We start from the raw sequence: 16,091 nt of genomic DNA, 5'->3' as shown, positions 1-16,091 counted from the left end.
AGACATCCAGCGAGTCTGTCTTTGTCACTGAAGACAACCAGCGAGTCTGTCACTGAAGACAACCAGCGAGTCTGTCACTGAAGACAACCAGCGAGTCTTTGTCACTGAAGACAACCAGCGAGTCTGTCTTTGTCACTGAAGACAACCAGCGAGTCTGTCTTTGTCACTGAATGTCTTTGTCACTGAAGACAACCAGCGAGTCTGTCTTTGTCACTGAAGACAACCAGCGAGTCTGTCTTTGTCACTGAAGACAACCAGCGAGTCTGTCACTGAAGACAACCAGCGAGTCTGTCACTGAAGACAACCAGCGAGTCTTTGTCACTGAAGACAACCAGCGAGTCTTTGTCACTGAAGACAACCAGCGAGTCTTTGTCACTGAAGACAACCAGCGAGTCTTTGTCACTGAAGACAACCAGCGAGTCTTTGTCACTGAAGACAACCAGCGAGTCTTTGTCACTGAAGACAACCAGCGAGTCTTTGTCACTGAAGACAACCAGCGAGTCTTTGTCACTGAAGACAACCAGCGAGTCTTTGTCACTGAAGACAACCAGCGAGTCTTTGTCACTGAAGACAACCAGCGAGTCTTTGTCACTGAAGACAACCAGCGAGTCTTTGTCACTGAAGACAACCAGCGAGTCTTTGTCACTGAAGACAACCAGCGAGTCTTTGTCACTGAAGACAACCAGCGAGTCTTTGTCACTGAAGACAACCAGCGAGTCTTTGTCACTGAAGACAACCAGCGAGTCTTTGTCACTGAAGACAACCAGCGAGTCTTTGTCACTGAAGACAACCAGCGAGTCTTTGTCACTGAAGACAACCAGCGAGTCTTTGTCACTGAAGACAACCAGCGAGTCTGTATTTGTCACTAATGCACTGAAAAACGGACACTAAAGACACCATTCCGCAAATGTTGGTAATTTTAGGAGGATGACTGTGTTAGTTACCATTTGGTCCTAGGCACATGTCGATTAGACACTAGGCCTGTTGTATGTGTGTGTGTGTGTGTGTGTGTGTGTGTCAATGTGTGTGTCAGTGTGTTAGTTACCATTTGGTCCTAGGCACATGTCGATTAGACACTAGGCCTGTTGTGTGTGTGTCAATGTGTGTGTCAGTGTGTTAGTTACCATTTGGTCCTAGGCACATGTCGATTAGACACTAGGCCGTGTGTGTCAGTGTGTGCGTGTCAGTGTGTTAGTTACCATTTGGTCCTAGGCACATGTCGATTAGACACTAGGCCTGTTGTATGTGCGCGCGCGTGTGTGTGTGTGTGTGTGTGTGTGTGTGTGTGTGTGTGGTGTGTGTATGTGTGTGTAAGTGTGTGTGTTTGTGTACTCACCTAGCTATGGTTGCAGGGGTCGTGTCACAGCTCCTGACCCCGCCTCTTCACTGGCCGCTACTTTGTCACTCTTCCTGCTCCATGAGCTTTATCATGCCTCTTCTTAAAGCTATGTATGGATCCTGCCTCCACTACATCACTACCCAAACTGTTCTACTTCCTGGCAACTCTGTGACTGAAGAAATACTTCCTAACATCCCTGTGATTCATCTGAGTCTTCAGCTTCCAACTGTGTTTCCTTATTGCTGTGTCCCATCTCTGGAACATCCTGTCTTTATCCACCTTGTCGATTCTTCTCAGTATTTTCTATGTCGTTATCATAACCTCCCCCTCTCTCCTGTCTTCCAGTGTTGTCGGGTCGATTTCCCTTAACCTCTCCTCGTACACCCCTTAACACCGGGACTAGGCTTGGTGCAAACCTTTGCACTTTCTCAAGTTTTCTTACATGCTTGGCTAGGTGTGGGTTCCAAACTGGTGCTGCATACTCAAATATGGGCCTAACGAACACAGTATACAGGGTCCTGAACGATTCCTTATTAAGATGTCAGAATGTTGTTCCTAGGCTTGCTAGGCGCCCGTATGCTGCAGCAGTTATTTGGTTGAACTCCAGGACCAAGTTGCTGGACCAGGCCTGCAGCCTGTCCAGATCTCTTTATAGTTCTGCCTGGTCCTCGTCCGACTGAATTCTTCTCATCAACTTCACATCATTTGCAAACAGGGACACGTCGTTATCTATTCCTTTCGCCATGCCGTTCACAAATACCAGAAACAGCACTGGTCCTAGGACTGACCCCTGTGGCACCCCGCTCGTTACAGGCGTCCACTCTGACACCTCCCCACGTACCATGACTCGCTGTTGTCTTCCTGACGAGTATTCCATGATCCATTGTAGTGCCTTCCCTGTTATCCCTGCCTGGTCCTCCAGCTTTTGCACTAATCTCTTGTGTGGAACTGTCAAACGCCTTCTTATAGTCTAAGAAAATGCAATCTACCCATTCCTCTCTATTGTCTTACTGCTGTCACCCTGTCATAGAACTCCAGTAGGTTTGTGACAGGATTTCCCATCTCTGAAACTGTGTAGTTTAATGCTTCGCGTCTGTCTCCCTTTTTTAATAATTGGGACTACATTTGCTGTCTTCCGTACCTCAGGTAGTCGCCCTGTTTCGATAGATGTGTTGAAGATTGCTGTTCGTGGTACACAGTGCCTCTGCTCCCTCAGGACTCATGGAGAGATGTTATCCGACCCCATTGCCTTTGAGGTATCTAGCTCGCTTAGCAGCCTCTTCACTTCTTCCTCGATTGTATGTAGTGTCCAACACTTGATAATGTAGCCCACCTCTGCGTCTTTCTGGAGTCCCTTCTGTCTCCTCTCTGAACGCTTCTTTGAATCTCGTGTTGAGCTCCTCACATACTTCGCGGTCGTTTCTTGTGACCTCCCCCCTGTGTGTACTCACCTATTTGTGGTTGCAGGGGTCGATACACAGCTCCTGGCCCCGCCTCTTCACTGATCGCTACTAGGTCCTCTCTCTTCTTGCTCCCTGAACTTTATCATACCTCGTCTTAAAACTGTATGGTTCCTGCCTCCACTACGTCGCTTGCCAGACTATTCCACTTCCTGACAACTCTGTGACTAAAGAAATACTTCCTTGCATCTCTTTGACTCCTCTGAGCCTTTAGCTTCCAGTTATGACCCCTTGTTTCTGTGTCCCGTCTCTAGAACATGCTGTCTCTGTCCACCTTGTCAATTCCTCGCAGTATTTTGTATGTCGTTATAATGTCTCCCCTAACCCTCTTGTCCTTCATTGTCATCAGGCCGATTTCCCTTAACCTATCTTCGTAGGACATTCCCCTTAGCTCTAGAACTAGCCTTGTTGCAAACCTTTACACTTTCTTTAATTTCTTGACGTGCTTGACCAGGTGTGGGTTCCAAACTGGTGCTGCATACTCTAGTATGGGCCTGACGTACACTGTGTACAGAGTCTTCAACGATTCCTTACTGAGGATATCGGAACACTATTCTCAGGTTTGCCAGGCGCCCATATACTGCAGCAGTTATCTGGTTGATGTGTGCTTCAGGACATGTGCTCGGTATTATACTTACCTCAAGATCCTTTTTCTTGAGTGAGGTTTGCAGTTTTTGGCCACCTAGCCTATACTCTGTCTGCGGTCTTTGCCCTTTCCCGATCTTCATGACTGCATTTCGCTGGGTTAATTTCGAGGAGCCAGTTGCTGGACCAAGGTTCCAGGCTGTCCAGGTCTCTTTTTAGTCCTGTCTGGTCCTCATCTGATTTAATTCTGATAATTAACTTCACATCATCTGCAAACACACACACGTCTGAGTCTCTCTCTTCCATCATGTCTTCACATATACCAAAAATAGCACTGGTCCTAGGACTGACCTCTGTGGAACCCCGCTCGTCACAGACGCCCACTGTGATACCTCGTCACATACCATGACTCGTTGTGGGCCTTCCTGTCAGGTATTCTCTGATCCATTGTAGTTCCCATCCTGTTATACGTGCCTAATCCTCTAGCTTTTGCACTAATCTCTTGTGAGGAACTGTGTCGAAGGCCTTCTTGCACTCCAAGAATGTGCAATCTACCCCCCCCCTCTCTCTCTCTCTCTCTCTCTCTCTCTCTCTCTCTCTCTCTCTCTCTCTCTCTTTTTTCTTCTTCTTCTTCTTCTTCTTCTTCTTCTTCTTCTTCTTCTTCTTCTTCTTCTTCTTCTTCTTCTTCTTCTTCTTCTTCTTCTTCTTCTTCTGCTGCTGCTTCTTCTTCTTCTTCTTCTTCTTCTTCTTCTTCTTCTTCTTCTTCTTCTTCTTCTTCTTCTTCTGCTGCTGCTGCTTCTTCTTCTGCTTCTTCTTCTTCTTCTTCTTCTTCTTCTTCTTCTGCTGCTGCTTCTTCTGCTTCTTCTTCTTCTTCTTCTGCTGCTGCTGCTGCTGCTGCTGCTGCTGCTGCTGCTGCTGCTGCTGCTGCTGCTGCTGCTGCTGCTGCTGCTGCTGCTGCTGCTGCTGCTGCTGCTGCTGCTGCTGCTGCTGCTGCTGCTGCTGCTGCTGCTGCTGCTGCTGCTGCTGCTGCTGCTGCTGCTGCTGCTGCTGCTGCTGCTGCTGCTGCTGCTGCTGCTGCTGCTGCTGCTGCTGCTGCTGCTGCTGCTGCTGCTGCTGCTGCTGCTGCTGCTGCTGCTTCTTCTTCTTCTTCTTCTTCTTCTTCTTCTTCTTCTTCTTCTTCTTCTTCTTCTTCTTCTTCTTCTTCTTCTTCTTCTTCTTCTTCTTCTTCTTCTTCTTCTGCTTCTTCTGCTTCTGCTTCTGCTTCTTCTGCTTCTGCTTCTTCTTCTTCTGCTTCTTCTTCTTCTGCTTCTTCTTCTTCTGCTTCTTCTTCTTCTGCTTCTTCTTCTTCTGCTTCTTCTTCTTCTGCTTCTTCTTCTTCTGCTTCTTCTTCTTCTGCTTCTTCTTCTTCTGCTTCTTCTTCTTCTGCTTCTTCTTCTTCTGCTTCTTCTTCTTCTGCTTCTTCTTCTTCTGCTTCTTCTTCTGCTTCTTCTTCTTCTGCTTCTTCTGCTTCTTCTTCTTCTGCTTCTTCTGCTTCTGCTTCTTCTGCTTCTGCTTCTTCTGCTTCTGCTTCTTCTGCTTCTTCTGCTTCTTCTGCTTCTTCTGCTTCTTCTTCTTCTGCTTCTTCTTCTTCTGCTTCTTCTTCTTCTTCTTCTTCTTCTTCTTCTTCTTCTTCTGCTTCTGCTTCTGCTTCTGCTTCTGCTTCTTCTTCTGCTTCTGCTTCTTCTTCTGCTTCTGCTTCTTCTTCTGCTTCTGCTTCTTCTTCTTCTTCTGCTTCTTCTTCTTCTGCTTCTTCTTCTTCTGCTTCTTCTTCTTCTGCTTCTTCTTCTTCTGCTTCTTCTTCTGCTTCTTCTTCTTCTGCTTCTTCTTCTTCTGCTTCTTCTTCTTCTGCTTCTTCTTCTTCTGCTTCTTCTTCTGCTTCTTCTTCTGCTTCTTCTTCTGCTTCTTCTGCTTCTTCTTCTGCTTCTGCTTCTTCTTCTGCTTCTTCTTCTTCTGCTTCTTCTTCTTCTGCTTCTTCTTCTTCTGCTTCTTCTTCTTCTGCTTCTTCTTCTTCTGCTTCTTCTTCTTCTTCTGCTTCTTCTTCTTCTTCTTCTTTTTCATAAAACTCCAGTAGGTTTGTGACAAGGATTTGCCTTCCATGAATCCGTGCTGGTTGCCATTTATAAGCTTGTTCCCTTCCAGGTGCTCCACCACACGCCTCCTGATAATCTTCTCCATGACTTTGCATACTGTACACGTAAGTGACACTGGTCTATAGTTGTGTGTGTGTGTGTGTACGTTTGATAGTACAAGTGGGTGTATAATAGAAATAGATATTCTCATTGCCCTGGGAGTGCTTTGAGAACTCTCGGGTGTATCTTGTCAGAATCGATTATATTTTTTCAAGTGATGTAATTATCGTGCAGTGCCACTACTGCTACGAGCGAGAGTAATGGGTAGTGTCGCTTCCCTTAAGTAAGCATTCCATCATAAAGTATTAGGCAACATCACATCCTGTGAATGATTATGCTGTCATAAAGACAGTATTGTGCAGTGACAGTCATACCTTTGATGTACCTTTGAAGAGTTTCGAGAGCTTCTCTTCTCTCTGAGCCCGGCCATGGGCTAGGTTCGTCTGGTACTTGCCTTGTCAACCAGGCTGTTGCTGCCAGAGGCCCACTGCCCCACATATCCATCACGGCCTGGTTGATCTGGCATCTGGTGAAGATACTTGTCCAGTTTCCTCTTGAAGGCTTCTACACTTGTTCCAGCCGTGTAGCCGTGTTTCAAAAATCTTCTCGTAAGATGTTGAATAGTCTGGGACCCTGGATGTTGATACAGTGTTTCCTTATTGTCCCCACCGCACCCCTGCTCTTCACTGGGTTTATTTTATACTTCCTCCCATATCTCTCACTCCAGTATGTTGATATGGCAGTGTGCAGATTTGGGACCAAGCCCTCGAGTACCTTCCAGGTATATATTATCATGTACCCCTCTCTTCTCCGCCCAGTGAATACATGTTCAAGACTTGCAGGCGTTCCCAGTAATTTAGGTGAACATACCACCGTTAATGCAGTAAGGTGCAGTGCCATGTATTGTGAATCATCAAAACTAGTTGTTATCTAGGTGGTTCTCATCAACTCTGTTGCAACATTCAAATATTACAACTTTAACAAATAATGATTATCTAACTTGCACAAATTTTTGCATTTTCAGCTAATCGGCACTTAATGCAGGTAGGCTAACCCAAAGAAAAAATAGATGAAATCGGTATAACGAAGGAAAGGGGGGAAGATGAAATGACTTGTCCGTTGTTGTAATATCTAGGTTTAAGTTGTCAGTAATGGTTTGTCGTGACCTAGTGTTCATCTAAGGTTTTTCTTTTCCAGACGTGATGTTGATGTAGTGAGGTGTTGAGGAGGGTGACTGTGGAGGAGTGTTGGTGCAGGCGCCGCCCTCCTGACTCTTAGTAGTGACACACTGCCACCATGAGACTTCTGAAATTGAGCGTGCCATGGGCCACCATGAGGTCCCTGGCATTGGTACTGGCGTGCCTGCTTCTGCTCTCTGCACCTGTCTCAGCCGCTACTCCCGATTTTGACTCTGATTTGGAGATCCTAGTAGAGGCGTCTCCTGCAGCAGCGACTGCCATCGTGGCCTCTGATGATACACACCTCCTGCAGGATGTGTACGAGAACCAGGCGGGCAAAGTGATGACTGAGGAGCCTGTGATGGATGAGGAGGCTGCCTCGACGGAGGCAGTGCTGTCACAGGTGCCAGAGAGCAAGCCACGCATCTCATACAGCCAAGCCTACGTCAACAAGACTTACCGTGCCAAGGATGACTTCAACCCCCGGGGCATGGAACACCTCTACCTCATCACCAACCTCTTCCTTGATCTCATCCACCGTGACCGGGAACTTCCTCCTCAACTCGGTAAGTATATCCTGTTGTTAATGGTAATGCCCAAAGTTGATCAATAACTTGTGAAATAGTATTTATATGTCTTATAGATATAAGGCATACGCATGACTATAGCAAGTAATATGCATTTCCACTTGTTGAAATATTGCCAGAACGTTTCGCCTACACACCAGACTTCTTCAGTGGTACGGAAAAGATAGATTTAGTTGCCGGACAGAGAAAGACATACAAACCTCTTTAACAGTATTATATAGGTACCAGTCTGTCACATCTTGTGGGTCAAGAAAACGTGGGCTGGGTGGGTGACAGGCAACAACGTGGGCTGGGTGAGTGACAGGCAACAACGTGGGCTGGGTGAGTGACAGGCAACAACGTGGGCTGGGTGAGTGACAGGCAACAACGTGGGCTGGGTGAGTGACAGGCAACAACGTGGGCTGGGTGTGGGGGGAGAAGATAACGTGGGCTGGGTGAGTGACAGGCAACAACGTGGGCTGGGTGAGTGACAGGCAACAACGTGGGCTGAGTGAGTGACAGGCAACAACGTGGGCTGAGTGAGTGACAGGCAACAACGTGGGCTGGGTGTGGGGGGAGAAGATAACGTGGGCTGGGTGAGTGACAGGCAACAACGTGGGCTGGGTGGGTGACAGGCAACAACGTGGGCTGGGTGGGTGACAGGCAACAACGTGGGCTGGGTGAGTGACAGGCAACAACGTGGGCTGGGTGTGGGGGGAGAAGATAACGTGGGCTGGGTGAGTGACAGGCAACAACGTGGGCTGGGTGAGTGACAGGCAACAACGTGGGCTGGGTGTGTGGGGAGAAGATAACGTGGGCGGGGTGTGGGGGTTAGGCAACAACGTGGGCTGAGTGTGTGACAGGCAAGAACGTGGGCTGGGTATGGGGGGGGGAAGCAACAACGTTGGCTGGGTGTGGGGGCAAGCAACAATATGGACTGGGTACAAGGAGGCAGGCAACAACGTGGGCTGGGCGTGGGGGGAGCAGGTAACAACGTGGGCTGAGTGTGGGGGTCGTGCAACAACGTGGGCTGGGTGTGGGGGGAGCAGGTAACAACGTGGGCTGAGTGTGGGGGGGTCATCCAACACCGTGAGCCGAGTGTCGGGGGGCAGGCAATAACATGGGCTGGGTGTGGTGGGTAGGTTACAGCGTGGGCTGGGTGTGGTGGGTAGGTTACAGCGTGGGCTGGGTGTGGGGGAAGGCAACAACGTGGGCTGGGTGTGGGGGAAGGCAACAACGTGGGCTGGGTGTGGGGGAAGGCAACAACGTGGGCTGGGTGTAGGGGGGAGGCAACGTGGGCTGGGTGTAGGGGGGGGCAACAACGTGGGCTGGGTGTAGGGGGGAGGCAACGTGGGCTGGGTGTAGGGGGAGGCAACAACGTGGGCTGGGTGTAGGGGGAGGCAACAACGTGGGCTGGGTGTAGGGGAGAGGCACCGTGGGCTGGGTGTAGGGGGAGGCAACGTGGGCTGGGTGTAGGGGAGAAGAGGCAACGTGGGCTGGGTGTAGGGGGGAAGAGGCAACGTGGGCTGGGTGTAGAGGGGGAGGCAACGTGGGCTGGGTGTAGGGGGGAAGAGGCAACGTGGGATGTGTGTAGGGGGGAGACAACGTGGGCTGGGTGTAGGGGGGGAGGCAACAACGTGGGCTGGGTGTAGGGGGAGGCAACAACGTGGGCTGGATGTAGGGGGGAGGCAACAACGTGGGCTGGGTGTAGGGGGGAAGAAGCAACGTGGGCTGGGTGTAGGGGGAAGAGGCAACGTGGGCTGGGTGTAGGGGGAAGAGGCAACGTGGGCTGGGTGTAGGGGGGAGGCAACAACGTGGGCTGGGTGTAGGGGGGAGGCAACAACGTGGGCTGGGTGTAGGGGGGAGGCAACAACGTGGGCTGGGTGTAGGGGGGAAGAGGCATCGTTGGCTGGGTGTGTTGGGGGGGGGGAGAGGCTGCCATCGTCTGATATGAACGTTATAATAATGAGCGACAGGTCACCGTTGGGAGCCGGGTAACGAAGTGCGATAAATCTTAGGGTCTGGCTGCCTGCTTGTCCTGGGACCACTGCTATATGATAAAGGACCTCGGCTGCTTGTCCTGGGACAACTGCTGTCTGGTCTAGGACCTCGGCTGCCTGTCCTGGGACCACTTCTGTTGGGTCTAGAACCTCGGCTGCCTGTCCTGGGACCACTTCTGTCGGGTCTAGAACCTCGGCTGCCTGTCCTGGGACCACTGCTGAATGATCTAGGACCTTAGCTGCCTCTCCTGGGACCACTGCTGTCTGATCTAGGACCTCAGCTGCCTGTCCTGGGACCACTGCTGTCTGGTATAGGACCTCAGCTGCCTGGTCTGGGACCATTACTGTCTGGTCTCGAACCCCAGCTGTTGGCCTGGGGCCAATGCTGTCTGGTCTGGGACCCCAGCAGATTAGCCTGGGACCACTTGCCCTAACACTTCATAAAACTCTTCGAAATTGTGTGGAGGCAGTTTTCTTGACTTAGGGAAGCTTGTAAGTGTCACCATAAGTTTAGAGAAGACAAAGACTGATTATTACCGCTAGTAAATCACTGCCTTATGCAGCTGAGTGATCAGCCTGACTGATTAGGTTTGCTGTTGTCCGCTAGCGGCAACACTAACAACATTCGTTGTCAATTGAAGTTTTTTCGTTATTTTTTGTTGGGTACGGGGGGTGTTAACGTCTCTGCGGCCCAGTCCTTGACAGGGCTTGCTGATGGATCAAGGCTTGATCAACCGAACTGTTACTGCTGGCCGTACGCAGTCCAACGTACGAACCACAGCTGGGCTGATCAGTAACTGGCTTGAAGAACTTGTCGAGTTTTCTCTCGATAGCCTGGGGTCTTTTGGCAATCTCTCAGTAGAAGGCTGTTAAGGTTTTGCAAAGCCAATTCATTTCGTGGGAAGTGATGTGTGTGCATGACGCAGATTTGGGACAAGCTCTCTAGGATTTTTCAGGTACACATTATAATGCATCTTTCCTGCTTGTATTTCATGGAAAACGGCTGGGACTTCATATGTTCCCAGTAATTCAGGTGCTTTACTGAAGTTTTTCGTGCGTTGAAGGTTCTCCGTGCATTCTTTGGGTCTATAATTTCGTCCGTCTTAATTAAAAAAAGGCTGTTAATGTGCGACAATATATCAGTCTAGAGGGAAAAAGTAGTATATCTCAAACCTGCTACCAGAATATATCAGAAATTTTGCCGCAACAAAAGTTTGAAAAAGGAAACTGGACCACTGGTTCCTATAGTGTTATATCAGCCAGGCAGTCAGATTTATATATTGGGGGGGTCGTCACCACTGCCAAGAACAGCTGGTTCATTAGGCAATCAACGAAGAAGCCTAACCTCAGGTCAGGCTGTTATGGTATAACTTTACCCGAAGACGGTATCGGGGGTCAGCACCCCTGCAGCTGTGTCCCAGGCCAGGCCTTGTGGTATCTGATACGAGACGTTTCTAAAGGTCAGTGTCCCCGCGGCTCGGTGTCAGACCAGGCCTCTTGGAGGATCAAAGCCTGATCAACCAGGCTGTTACTGCTGGCCGCAGTAATCACGAAACATAGTACGGCTGTGGTGCAAGAGGGAACTTGTCCATTTCCCTATCGAAGACTGTCATAAGCTTGTTGGTTAATTCCCCTTATGAACGGGGGCGAGGCCGTAAAGAGTCAAGGACCTGTAACACTGGTAAAGAGTTTTCTTAGTGTACTCGTCGCACCCCTGCTTCTTTTAGTGGAGGTATTTTGCACCATATGCTAAGTTTCTTGTCATTCAGTGATTATTTGTGTGTGCAGATTTCGGACCAGTCTCTCCAGGATTTTCTAGGTGTAAATATATACTTTTTTTTCGCCTATGTTCTAAGAAATACAATTCAGGGGCCTTTAAACGTTCTCAGTAGTTCAGATGCTTGCGTATGTACAAATAGTTAACGTTCTCTGTACGTTTTCCAGCTTCACAGTCTTGCCTGACTTGAGGGGGGAAGGGCTGTTAGTATACAGCAATATTGCAGCTTAGGGAGAACAATTGACTTTAGTGTGTCATCTTTGGCTCAGCCTGTTTTCAAAGTTGTAGTTATCCAGTCTATCATTTTCCTTGCAGTAGTAATGGCAACATTGTTGTGATCCTTTAATGCGATATACCTCTGATATACCTTTGAAGAGTTTCGAGAGTTTAACTACTATCAGAGCCCGGCCATGGGCCAGGCTCGTCCGGTGCTTGCCTCATCAACCAGGCTGTTGCTGCCAGAGGCCCGCTGCCCCACATATCCATCACAACCTGGTTGATCTGGCACCTGGTGAAGATACTTGTGCAGCTTCCTCTTGAAGGCTTCTACACTTGTTCCAGCCGTGCAGCCGTGTTTCAGAAATCTTCTCGTAAGATGTTGAATAATCTAGGACCCCGGATGTTGATACAGTGTTCCCTTATTGTTCCCACCGCACCCCTGCTCCTCAGTGGGTTTATTTTACACTTCATCCCATATCTCTCACTCCAGTATGTTATGGGAGTGTGCAGATTTGGGACCAGGCCGTCGAGTACTTTCCAGGTGTATATTATCATGCATCTCTCTTCCGCTCCAATGAGTACATGTTCGAGACTTGAAGGCGTTCCCAGTAATTTAGGTGCTTTACTGGCTCAGTACGAGCCGTAAACGATCTCTGTATTTGTTCCAGCTCTGATATTTCTCCTGCTTTAAACGGGGCCGTCAGCATTGATTAATATTCTAAATGAGGGAGCACTAGCAATTTGAAGTGTCACCATCGGCATTATTTCCTTTGGTAGATAAGACACATAGGCAACATTTAGGCAACTTTATTCCGAAACGTTTCGCCTACACAGTAGGCTTCTTCAGTCGAGTACAGAAAGTAGGCAGGAGCAGTAGAGATGTGAAGACGATGTAATCAGTCTATCACCCTTGAAGTCGTAGATTTGAGGTTGTCAGTCCCTCCAGGCTATTTGCTGAGCTTTTGACCTCGTTGATGCTGGATCTTGCTCTGTCTACTACTGCTTGTTGTGTTCTGTGTGTTAGGAACCCGAAAATCCATCCCCGTAATGCCCATTGCCCTCATTTTGTGCGCTATCATTCCAGATCTTCTGACATCATTACTCGTAAGTCTCGTACATGGGACTTGGGGTCTGTTGAATGATTTGAGTTTGTCTTTTACCCCGGTACAGGCTTTACTCCTCCATTCATCATCCATAACGAAGAAATTGACACTTGTCCTCATGAAACATCATATTGTTGTCCGGGGCCCACTGGAAGATTGATTTATGTCTGCCTGAAGATTCGCTGTCTTCGACGGATGTAACTCGAGAGAGATTGGTAGCATTAGTATAGGATGTTACAGTGCTGCGATTTATATCCTTGCCACTGTCCGATATTAGAATGAGAAACAGGTGGAGCGAATATTGTGCCTTGAGGAACAGAGCTTTTCACAGTATCCCACTTTATATTGTTTATTACTACTATGGGTTCTGTTTAAATAGTTAAATATCCACGTGCCCATTTTTTCCATTATTCCTTTGCTAGCATTTTGTGTGCAATCACACTGTGGTCGCACTTGTCGAACGCTCTTGCAAAATTGTTCACTACTACAGCATTTAGCTTGTCTTCCAGGGCATCCAGGACCACATCGTAATGATGTAGCAATTGTGGATTGTGTAACTTGTGATTCTACGCTATTGGTAATCTTGTTTCTTAGAGCCCGTTCAAAGATTTTAATGTATGAAGTTAGGGCTGTTGGTCTGCAGTTATTTTCAATTGCTTTATTGCTGTCTTTGTGAAGTGGGACAAAATATCAGTGGTTTTTCAATGACCGGGATTATATCTTTGTCAAGGCTCCTACATAAAATTCTGAAGACCCAAGACAGTGATTTGGTTTTTAACAAGTATGGAATTCTACGAGTCTGGGCTTGGAGTAGAATATCGATGGCTTCTTCAAAATCAACTGGGGAGAGAGCTACTTCAGACATTGTGGAGATGTTGGTAGTGTTTTCAGTCTATGAAAAACTTGTTTGGGTCTTCGCTTTATAGACTAATGAGTAGTTCACTGAATGCAGAGTCGTAGTGTGACTTCAATATTTCACTCATTTTCTTATCAGTGGATCTTCAGTCTCCTTTAAGTAAAGGCCCAATGCTAGATGTAGTTTCCTTCCTGGGTTTTGCATAGTAGTAGTAGTAGTATTTGGGATTTCTTATTTCATTTATGCCTCTGTTTCCCTCACTCTCTCCTGGACTCTTGGTGCTCAGTGTTCTACATTTCTCTATCCATAGTTTTCCTTCATATTTCAGAGATTTTGTTGCCTTTGAGAAGATTTAGTATCCGTCGTCTTGGCCTGTATAGGAAGTATTTCTCTCGAGTTTGCGTCTTCACACTTGCCATTGAAGTACGTGTCTGAAGCATACTGTGAGCAGTCTCCCGAGGAATTGGTTTAGATCTTGGGTGATCATGTCATCATCCCAGTGATTTTGTTGATCTCAGTTGATGTTCTTGTTGGTTTAATCTGTTAAAATCGTCCTCATGATTGGTCGTGTTTCTCTTTCCCAGGCAACTCAAGTTGTACCCAATGGTTTGCACAACTAGGTTCTGGTTTATGATTTTGACTGCTAGAACTTGACTGCATCATAAATGATGTTCAGGAGCTCAATGCATATGAGTGACTAACACTGACCCCCGTGCAGTTTAATATACCGACCACAGCCCAACTGATCGAAAACTAAATAACAAAAAGGCACAATACCGTGACTGGAACAATAGGGCCCCTATCTCTCTTGCAATGCTCCTCTTTCTTAGTCTTTAACTGACTCCACTACTACTATTACAGGCTATTACTTCTGGATGCATGCTACACAACGTACAAACCACAGCCCGGCTTGTCAGGCTTTGTTTTGAGGAATTTGTCCAATTCCTTTTTCAAGAATACTAGAGGTTCGATGGTAATTCCGCTTATGTACGTATGGAGGACGCTGAAGAGTCAGGGACCTCGGACACTTGTCTTGATATCATTCATTTCAGCATTCATATGTACCTTTCACGTCTGTTCCAAGGAACACTTGTGTTCCCAATAGTTCAGGTTCTCAAGTTCTGTGTACGTATTCCAGCTCAACAGTCTCGCCTCCAGGCTGGAATACTGCTGTATATTAGCAGTATATTACTGCTAATACACAACAGTATTCCAGCCTGGAGAGAAGTGTCTAGAGCTTCTGTGACATCACGTGTCACAGAAGCTCTAGTTATCCAGCCTATTATTTTTCTTGTTGTATCAGTGACAAGATTATGATCCTTAAATGTGAAATCATCCGACATCATTACTAAGTTTCGCACATGGGACTATGACTACCATTTATTTTTATAAGCATTGCTACATGCTTTGGCATAGAATTGACCAATGTTCAATACATATTGGCAAGTGGTACCAGGTCCACATAACGGCAGCAATTAGCTTCTCTACATTGAACAGTCCAATTCTGCAATCCTGCGTTTGGTTATTGCCCATAGATTCTCAGTTGAGTTGAAGTCATGAGAATTTCCAGGCCAGTTTAGAATGACAGCATTTTTCTGGAAGTGTGGCATGGAGCAAGATCCTGCTGGAAAATGCCTTCTCCATCAGGAAAGTGCCTATCCACAGTGGGAAGGAAATGAGTTGCCAGGATTGCCTTGTATTTGTCACTGTTCATCGTTCCTCCAGCAATAAAAGGCCGTCCAGAGCCTTTAGCATTAAAACTACTACAAAACATCTTAGGTAGGTGTTTTGGCGCTTGTTGAATGTGTCCATTTTGAAGAGGTTTGCCTTGCTCAGTCTACCATTGATCTATACCCATGTACTTCACTTCTGGAAATATAACTTTTCTCCATTCATCTGTCGTCCATCCCTTATGATTGACTGCCCACCGCAGCCGTTTTTTCTTCATAGCAGCAGTCATTAATGGTTTCTTTACCTGCTTTCTGGCAGTTTTGTCAACTTCAAGGAACTTTCATCGAACAGTTGAAGAACCAATATTTATGCCAGCTAAATGTAAATTTCTGTACATCTTTACTGGTTTTCTTGGGATTCTTCACACTATTTCTTATGATAACCTTATCATCGTGAGGTGTTACCTGGCATTTTCTAACACATCTCTTCACAGTCCGACCAACAGTTGACTTTACTAGGCTCAAATTTTCGGCGATCTGTCTGATACTCAAATCAGCATGTTTTCTCAAAGCCTACAATACTTGCATGCTTCCTAGGTGTAACATCCATCATGAATTTAAACAGTGATCATGAAATGAAGGGGAGAATTTTGCTAAACCACATTCACAGGGAATGCTTGCAGACATGGCATTACAGAACAACTGTTGTAGCACTGACGAGAGTCGCAGGGTAACACCACAGTGGTATGGTTGCCAGAAGTCGGTAGCAACCTTTTCTAAATATATATATATATATATATATATATATATATATATATATATATATATATATATATATATATATATATATTAATTAAGCCCGAGACTAAGACCTACGGAATAATCACAAAAATTACTCCTGTCCCAATTAATTTACACATTACCGTATTTTTGTCCTTTTCAGTGTTCGATATAAGAACGAGAAACAATGGAGCTTTTCACTGTGGCAGTCTCCCACTTCACTTGGTTTACTGCTTCATTCTGGGTTCTCTTTGTTTAAAAGTTAAATGTCCATCCATCCACTTTTCCAATTATTCCTTTACATGAATTTTATGCACAGTCACACCATGGTAGCATTTGTAGAATGCTTGTGCAAAATCAGTGTACGCTACATCGGCATTTAGCTTGTTC

General features: G+C 46.9%; 1 protein-coding gene across 16 annotated transcripts in view; it reads left to right on the top strand.

The window, feature by feature from the left end:
* LOC128688974 (prominin-1) overlaps nt 1-16,091 on the top strand; it is a 1,112,830-nt gene that overhangs the window by 525,039 nt on the left and 571,700 nt on the right. For all 16 annotated transcript variants that reach the window (XM_070085551.1, XM_070085543.1, XM_070085554.1 and 13 more), the window contains one exon: nt 6,750-7,296. In XM_070085551.1, coding sequence (XP_069941652.1) covers nt 6,849-7,296 — 448 coding nt within the window. In that variant the 5' untranslated portion in view covers nt 6,750-6,848. The remainder of the gene's footprint in view (nt 1-6,749; nt 7,297-16,091) is intronic.

This window comes from Cherax quadricarinatus, chromosome 16, assembly GCF_038502225.1.
Source record: "Cherax quadricarinatus isolate ZL_2023a chromosome 16, ASM3850222v1, whole genome shotgun sequence".
NCBI classification, from domain to species: Eukaryota; Metazoa; Arthropoda; class Malacostraca; order Decapoda; family Parastacidae; genus Cherax; species Cherax quadricarinatus.
This window is presented reverse-complemented; position numbering and strand designations above follow the sequence as displayed.